The 8,716-nt window shown below is 41.0% G+C and overlaps 1 protein-coding gene across 5 annotated transcripts in view; it reads left to right on the top strand.

Annotated features, from left to right (window-relative positions):
- Positions 1-8,716, top strand: part of LOC137425066 (uncharacterized) — a 769,181-nt gene that overhangs the window by 574,889 nt on the left and 185,576 nt on the right. For all 5 annotated transcript variants that reach the window (XM_078776254.1, XM_078776250.1, XM_078776252.1 and 2 more), the window contains one exon: positions 4,040-4,132. In XM_078776254.1, the coding sequence (XP_078632380.1) occupies positions 4,040-4,132 (93 nt within the window). The remainder of the gene's footprint in view (positions 1-4,039; positions 4,133-8,716) is intronic.

Below are 8,716 nucleotides of genomic sequence, written 5' to 3'. Positions count from 1 at the left end.
TTGTTATCTGTCTAGTTCAAGACCACCTTGTTATCTGTCTAGTTCAAGATCACCTTGTTATCTGTCTAGTTCAAGATCACCTTGTTATCTGTCTAGTTCAAGATCACCTTGTTATCTGTCTAGTTCAAGATCACCTTGTTATCTGTCTAGTTCAAGATCACCTTGTTATCTGTCTAGTTCAAGATCACCTTGTTATCTGTCTAGTTCAAGATCACCTTGTTATCTGTCTAGTTCAAGATCACCTTGTTATCTGTCTAGTTCAAGATCACCTTGTTATCTGTCTAGTTCAAGATCACCTTGTTATCTGTCTAGTTCAAGATCACCTTGTTATCTGTCTAGTTCAAGACCACCTTGTTATCTGTCTAGTTCAAGACCACCTTGTTATCTGTCTAGTTCAAGACCACCTTGTTATCTGTCTAGTTCAAGATCACCTTGTTATCTGTCTAGTTCAAGACCACCTTGTTATCTGTCTAGTTCAAGACCACCTTGTTATCTGTCTAGTTCAAGATCACCTTGTTATCTGTCTAGTTCAAGATCACCTTGTTATCTGTCTAGTTCAAGATCACCTTGTTATCTGTCTAGTTCAAGATCACCTTGTTATCTGTCTAGTTCAAGACCACCTTGTTATCTGTCTAGTTCAAGATCACCTTGTTATCTGTCTAGTTCAAGATCACCTTGTTATCTGTCTAGTTCAAGACCACCTTGTTATCTGTCTAGTTCAAGATCACCTTGTTATCTGTCTAGTTCAAGATCACCTTGTTATCTGTCTAGTTCAAGATCACCTTGTTATCTGTCTAGTTCAAGATCACCTTGTTATCTGTCTAGTTCAAGACCACCTTGTTATCTGTCTAGTTCAAGACCACCTTGTTATCTGTCTCGTTCAAGATCACCTTGTTTTCCAACCCTGTCTATGGATTCTTCACCTTTACAGGAACCCCGTGTTATCCGTATGCTCGGATTGCATATCATCTCAAACTTCAGCTGGAAAAAGTACATGTCTGGTATAGGTAAAGAGCCTCCCAGCGCTTTCGCTGCTTATTTCGTGCTCGGCGATACCTTTCTCAAGCTGCTATTCTCCATCTATACGTCCTATCATGGAGTATCATTGCCATATTTGGGCTAGTGCTCTGGCCTATCACCTATCTCTTCTTGACCGAATCCAGCGATGCGCTGCCATTCTGGTGGGACAGGAGTTGGCATCATCCCTGGAACTCTCTCAGTCCGCCGCTGTGTTGCTTCCTTGAACCTTTTTGCAGATATTACCACGGAATGTGCTCTGAGGGTCTCTCACAGGTTGTTGCACCTGAGCAAACTTTCAGTTGCTCGACATGTTTGGCATTTTCTTCCCATCCATACACTGTATCTGTCCCAAGGATTAAGACTATGAGGTATTCTTCTCGTTTTTTTTCTCCTGCTCAGCATCACTCTGGAACAGTTGACCTGCATCCTGCTTTCCCCTCTATCCCAAACTCCATAAATTGAAGAAGAATTTCAATAGATTCCTCCTTTCTCTCTACTAGCTATACTTTCCTTTGTGTAGCCCCCACATCGAGTCGCCTTAAAGGCTTTTTGGTGGGCAATATCTCATTTAAAAAAAAATGAACTGTTCACCCTGGTGGAGGTATGTGCTCTATGACTGCAGTTCTACTTTCAATATAATTTTATACTTTGAACACTGTATAAGACAAATCGGAACATGGATCGGAACCCTGAATCGCAACATGGATCGGAACCATGAATCGGAACATGGATCGGAACCATGAATCGGAACATGGATCGGAACCATGAATCGGAACATGGATCGGAACCCTGAATCGGAACGTAGATCGGAACCCTGAATCGGAACATGGATCGGAACCATGAATCGGAACCATGAATCGGAACATGGATCGGAACCATGAATCGGAACATGGATCGGAACCCTGAATCGGAACGTAGATCGGAACCATGAATCGGAACATGGATCGGAACCATGAATCGGAACATGGATCGGAACCCTGAATCGGAACGTAGATCGGAACCCTGAATCGGAACATGGATCGGAACCATGAATCGGAACCATGAATCGGAACATGGATCGGAACCATGAATCGGAACATGGATCGGAACCCTGAATCGGAACGTAGATCGGAACCCTGAATCGGAACATGAATCGGAACCATGAATCAGAACGTAGATCGGAACCCTGAATCGGAACATGGATCGGAACCATGAATCGGAACATGGATCGGAACCATGAATCGGAACATGGATCGGAACCCTGAATCGGAACGTAGATCGGAACCCTGAATCGCAACATGGATCGGAACCATGAATCGGAACCATGAATCGGAACATGGATCGGAACCATGAATCGGAACGTAGATCGGAACCCTGAATCGGAACATGGATCGGAACCATGAATCGGAACATGGATCGGAACCATGAATCGGAACATGGATCGGAACCCTGAATCAGAACGTAGATCGGAACCCTGAATCGGAACATGGATCGGAACCATGAATCGGAACCATGAATCGGAACATGGATCGGAACCATGAATCGGAACATGGATCGGAACCCTGAATCGGAACGTAGATCAGAACCATGAATCGGAACATGGATCGGAACCATGAATCGGAACATGGATCGGAACCCTGAATCGGAACGTAGATCGGAACCCTGAATCGGAACATGGATCGGAACCATGAATCGGAACATGGATCGGAACCATGAATCGGAACATGGATCGGAACCCTGAATCGGAACGTAGATCGGAACCCTGAATCGGAACATGGATCGGAACCATGAATCGGAACGTAGATCGGAACCCTGAATCGGAACATGGATCGGAACCATGAATCGGAACATGGATCGGAACCATGAATCGGAACATGGATCGGAACCCTGAATCGGAACGTAGATCGGAACCCTGAATCGGAACATGGATCGGAACCATGAATCGGAACCATGAATCGGAACCATGAATCGGAACATGGATCGGAACCATGAATCGGAACATGGATCGGAACCCTGAATCGGAACGTAGATCGGAACCATGGATCGGAACATGGATCGGAACTGAACAGTGTCGTCCCGGGTGTGTATGTACAAAGTGCGGTCAAGCAATGTCTTCAGTCTGTCTGCGAGTCTGACAGTTGAACAAAATCAAAAATAATTCGAAATGGGAAATTTACTGGTTTTAGGGGATGTTAAAAAGGACACAAACAACAGGCACGAATAATTAATTCAACATGTTAATTTAAGGGAGTGCATCAGCGGCAGTAAACTTCTGAATGGTTTGTTTGGGGGGTTTTTTTTCTTTTTTTCTTCGGCCTATAAAGGTTTATTTTATTTCGATTGGATTAAACATTTGGACACTATAGAATACAAATCACCTTGTTTGCACTTCCAAAAACCCGCATTAGCATTACTTGGGCAAAAGTTTATGCCATCTCGACCAATCACATTTTCCGCTCACTCAGGGGGCAGGGTCACGGCATGATTCAGATCAAAATAGCGGTGCAACCACAGAGCTAACTTCATCCAAATTACTTGTTTGTTCAGTGCATATTTTTCTCAAAGATTCTGCCAAAGTCGTCAGTTTCTCCGAGAGGAGTTCGCAATAGGTTCAGCTCTGAACTGTTCCATTTAACACATCAGCTTTGTGTGGTTGCCATCGTTCCTGTCATACCAAAGTTCACAAACAAAGCTAATATGGATCATGCTCGGAAACGCAATGCAATAGGTTAAAAGACCCTTCCCATGTCCTTTTTATCAATCCTTTGCAGGGTAATGTGTTCTATGAACCTTCCAGATCATGCAACGTTAAATGAAATTTAATGAAGAACTACAATGTTCATTTCCTCAAGATGTTCATTGTATTTTTTTTTTGTTCCAGAGATCCAGAAATTGTTCCAGAGATCATTGTATTTTTGTCACTCCATGTGATTTTTTTCCACCAGGAAATGTTGCAATTGCATAAGTTGCTGTTATGCTCATTAACTCGTGCATTCAATCCACGTGTAATATTTCCTCACCATTTGTCCTTTTTCCACAGTTTGCAGCAGAGATGGAGCGGGTCCGTTGGAGAGAAGGACTCACATCTAGACAAGATAAATGTACACAGACAGATGGACACACACTATCCCGGGTAAGAGTCATGTGATGGATTCTCGGTGAGGTTCAATCGCAAATCTCCTTCAATGTCATCTTTTACTTTAGAGGTTTTACTCCAATAATTTATCAGTCACCAATATTTACTTAAATGAAGAAGGAATCTTGTTCATGAGGTCAGGGGTCGATCTACACCGCGGGACAGGTAGAACAATTGGTGAAATCAACAGGATGTCCATTGAGGTGGGAAGCAAGGAGAAGCTGATGTTTCAGGTTTTAACCCTTTGATGGAAAAGAGAGAGTTAGGATAGGGGGTAGGATTGATATAGGGTGAGAGTGAATCAGACCGGGGTCAGAGGTCATGAAGAACATGGGGTAAGAATGACTGCTTTTTAAAGGGAGGGTCTCAGGGTTCAGGGGTTAAAAGTCAAGAGGAATTGTATTTGAAGAAAAGTGAAAGTAATGGAGGAAAATCTTATTTTTCCTCACTTTTTCTCTTCTCCTTTTACTCTCTTCTCTCCTCTTCCCCTTTTCACCCCCTTATCATTTTTGCAATTGTTGTTAAAAAAAAATCCATTTACATTTATCCCCAGCTATTTACCCACCCGACGAGGAAGTATAGAAAGTTCACCTTATGATTAAATAATGAATGAATAATTATTTAATTAAAATTATTATGTAACAAGTAGAGCTACATTCAAAGTACACCAGCCCCATGCCAAATTAAAAAAAAAGACAAATTCTTCAGCATGTGACATTGCCGGAGTGCCTTCAGCACCCGGCAATGCCGCGTTGTAGCACATGGAGACAAAATTGGAAGGGCGTAGTGTTCAATAATTCATTGATTAATTAATTGATTTCGTAATTTAAATAAATAAATAATAAACGTAAAATAATTAATTTCTTAATCAATTGGCTAATAGCATACCTACACCGCCACTTGTTTCATCCGATTCTGTAACTTTTTTTTAAATTAATCAATTAGGTAATTAATCGATTAATTGATTAATCCATAAATCAAAAATACCCTTTGTAGCCAAAACACTTGGTCACTGTGGTATCCAAATATCAGCTTCCAAGCTCAAAAGGTGCCCGAGATATTGCCCAGATGAGAAAGAAAATAAATAAGTGCCTGATAAATCGATAATAATTAAATAATTAATCAAATAATTCTAAAATTAAAAATCCCCTTTTTGTCAAAGCACCCCTTCACTATTTTGCCCAAATTGCAACTTCCTACCTCAAAGGATGGCTGAGATATTTGCCCGGCCAAACAAACGGGGTGAAAACCGAGTACCCCTTTTGCGTAATCACCAGGCCTCCTTCGGCACCCGGTGATGTGTCATGCAGCTCCTGGAGATGGAATATGGGGGTGGCAGTGTACAATAAGCACAACCATGACAGGCAATAACCACGTCCTTGAAGGATACAAATACACTCGTTATGTCCATTACAGTATAGTATATGCATGATCTGCGCACCCAGAAATTGTAGCCCTGTGTGGTGTTAGCCGGATGGAGTGGCCATTTGTGCATATATTGTGCATGTGGCAATGTTGGGGTATGTGACCCTTGGTCAGTAAACTTGCCCGTCTATTAATTGAACTTTCAAACTTGTCTCCCTCCTCTAAAACCTGGTGGTGCCTTGTTAAGTCTGTCTCTTGTGTATGCTCCTTTCCCTCTCTTCAAATGGACCCACGGCCGGCACAGTTAATAAGAAGGAATGCCTCTATGTATATGCAATCAAAATCTTGTCTTCATGTACGCTTGTCAAGTTCACAACTTCACACCTTTTTAAGTTATCTGAGATTCTCACCTCTAAAGTGCCTGTTGGCCTTTCTGGTAAAAGGCTATTACTTTTTTCACACCAGTGATTCTCATTAAGCATGTGACTTTCCTCCCCTCAGATGAGTTTAGTTTTGCTTCCAATTGTACACCGCTCCTTCCCTATTCCATCTCCAGGCGCTGCATGACACCATCACCTGGCGCCAAAGGGGGCCCGGCGATGAGGCGTGCCGAAAGGGAGAACTCAGTTTTTACTCCGTTTGTTTTGTTTGTTTTCTTATTTGTCCGGGCAATATCCCAGCCATATTTTGAGCGAGGAAGCTGAAATTTGGGCACAATAGTGAGCAAGTGCTTTGGCAAAAATGGTATATTTTATATTTTTTGATTTATCAAACAACTGATGAATTATTGAATTTTCATCGATTTAAGTACTTGTTTATTTTCTTTCTCATCTGGCCAATATCTCAGGCACCTTTTGAGCTAGAAAGCTGATATTCGGACATGACAGTGACCATGTGATTTGGCTATAAAAGGGTATTTTGATGTACTGATCAATCAATGAATCTATTAATAAATTAATTTTCAAAAAGTTAAAGATTTGGATGAAGCAGTGGTGCTTTCGGTATGCTACTAGCCAATTGATTAATCAATTATTTATTTTACGATTTTCATTAATTTAGTTTAATAACTCAATGAATCAATCAATTATTATACACCGCTCCCTCCCAATTCCGTCTCCATGTACTGCACGGTGCCAAAGGCACCCCGGCAAAGTCTTTCGCTGGAGTATATGTTATTCATTTATTTGGCACTTTGATTGTAGCTCTACTTCTTTTTATTATGTTCTGTAAAGTAAATGGTCTCTCTGCTGGAACGTTTGATACTGGGATAATTGAGGCAATTTTTGTAATCTGACTGACTGATGGAAAAGAACATTGCCTGTTGATTCAAAGTTTATCCTGCCATGCCACGTAGTGTGTGCATGACAATGGATGTGTCTATTCTTGCTACTGGGACTGACTACAGGCACCAAGGTGGTCTGCTCATATGCTTGTTTTTCTTTCCCAAAAGGATTATTCGCAACATCGTTGGCTGTATTTACCGGTATATTGTTTCTCATCGCAGTCATGCTGGGGTCTTTCTGAGGGTTTCGAAGAATGCCTATTGATGTAAGACTATCCCGATTAATTTTCTGCAAAAATACTTTCATAGCATCGATGATATATCGAATGTAGTTAATTCTTGCATTGTCACAGGCTTTTATGTGTCTTGTCATCTGTTTGTGACATTTTGATGTCCCGATAGATAATGTTGTCAACAATTAATGAGAAGAATGTTTCTTCGGTACCCAAAACATATGGCACTGAAAAGGGCAGATTCACAAGCAAAATCTTTGTTGCCAAGCAAACAAAATGAGGGGATGTGAATATAGTTAGCCTGTTGATGGCTTGCTTTGTTAAACAAGCATTCTGAGTATTGCGCTGCAATACATGTCCCCTACCGGCAGTCTGTCGTCTGGAAAACTGTTGGGGAAATTGTTACCAAAGTTCAAAGTGCCATAACTTTGTCAAAAATGATCGAAATGTCGTGAAGTTTGAACTTGATCTGTAACATATCATGAGGAAACCATGTACCAAGTTTGAAATGATTAGCATTAAGAGTTTAGAAAAAAAGTCCGGAAAACTGTACTTTGCGTGACGGACGGACAGACAGACTGACTGACAGACGGACAGACGGAGGGACAGAGTGCAAACCTATAGTCCCCTCCGGTGTACTCCGGTAGGGGACTAATAAGCATGCTCCAAGAAGATGACTCAGATATGTTGCCGAATCACTCACTCATTCAATTGTCCATGCCTTTTAAAATCCATCATGTCACAGATCTTCTCTAGTTATTGTTCGTAAACATTTTAGTCTGCCCATCATGCACTTTTTGCTGCCGGTAAAAATGACGGCCAGCTTCAACCTCTGCTTGTCAACTTGCTTTTGAAGCCGTCTCTGATCGGTATTTACCGCTTGACCGAGACAATGCATAACAATGCAGCCCCATAGCCTGAGACATCTCTGCAATGTGCCATCCTCATGGCTCTTCATTTTATGAGCTGTCTGATTGCACAGCCTTACAGAATGACCATCGGATTGCTCTTTACCGTGTGACAAAGCTCCAGATCGATAGCTAATCTTGCGCCAAAAATGTTTTCTTTTGAAATTATGTTATTGTCTTTTCTGGAAAGTGTCCAACATCTTCTCTGAACCTCAGTCAGAGAAAATGAGATCGGTGACATGATGTACAGCTCATCGTTTTCATTTAGTTTCATCAGGAGCCTCTTCGCTTGTGATACAATAATGCGTCATCAAGTTCCTTTTTTCTCAACAACACAAAATAGCACATGAAGGTACTTTCTCATTGTCATCTACAAAATGTGTAAAATCAGAAATCTCTGTTATTCTTTGTGTCACAACATTTATCAGAGGTTGCAACGTGGAAATTAAGAAAATCGTTCTTAATTTTAAAACAAGTTGAATTTTCCAAAATAAAATAATTTATATTTGCCTTTTGTTATTCATTCGCTTGATGTTCCTCATTATGATTTTCATCCAAATTTTTACCCTGCCAAATTGGTACTGTCTTTCAAAACAATACAGTTATTGTGGGGTTTATGTTCCTGCAAATAGTTTTTTTAACAAAAACAACTTTGATAGAGGGGTACATTTTAGTTTTAAAGAACATGGCCATATATCCATTGTCACCATCATTTTCTGTTGCCTAAGCATTGAATTATATTTTGTTTGCGGCTAAAAAGGCTTAATTGCAGCCACACATCCATTAACCAGCA

The sequence above is a fragment of the Myxine glutinosa genome, chromosome 4 (assembly GCF_964187855.1).
Source record: "Myxine glutinosa chromosome 4, kmMyxGlut1.1, whole genome shotgun sequence".
NCBI lineage: Eukaryota > Metazoa > Chordata > Myxini > Myxiniformes > Myxinidae > Myxine > Myxine glutinosa.
This window is presented reverse-complemented; position numbering and strand designations above follow the sequence as displayed.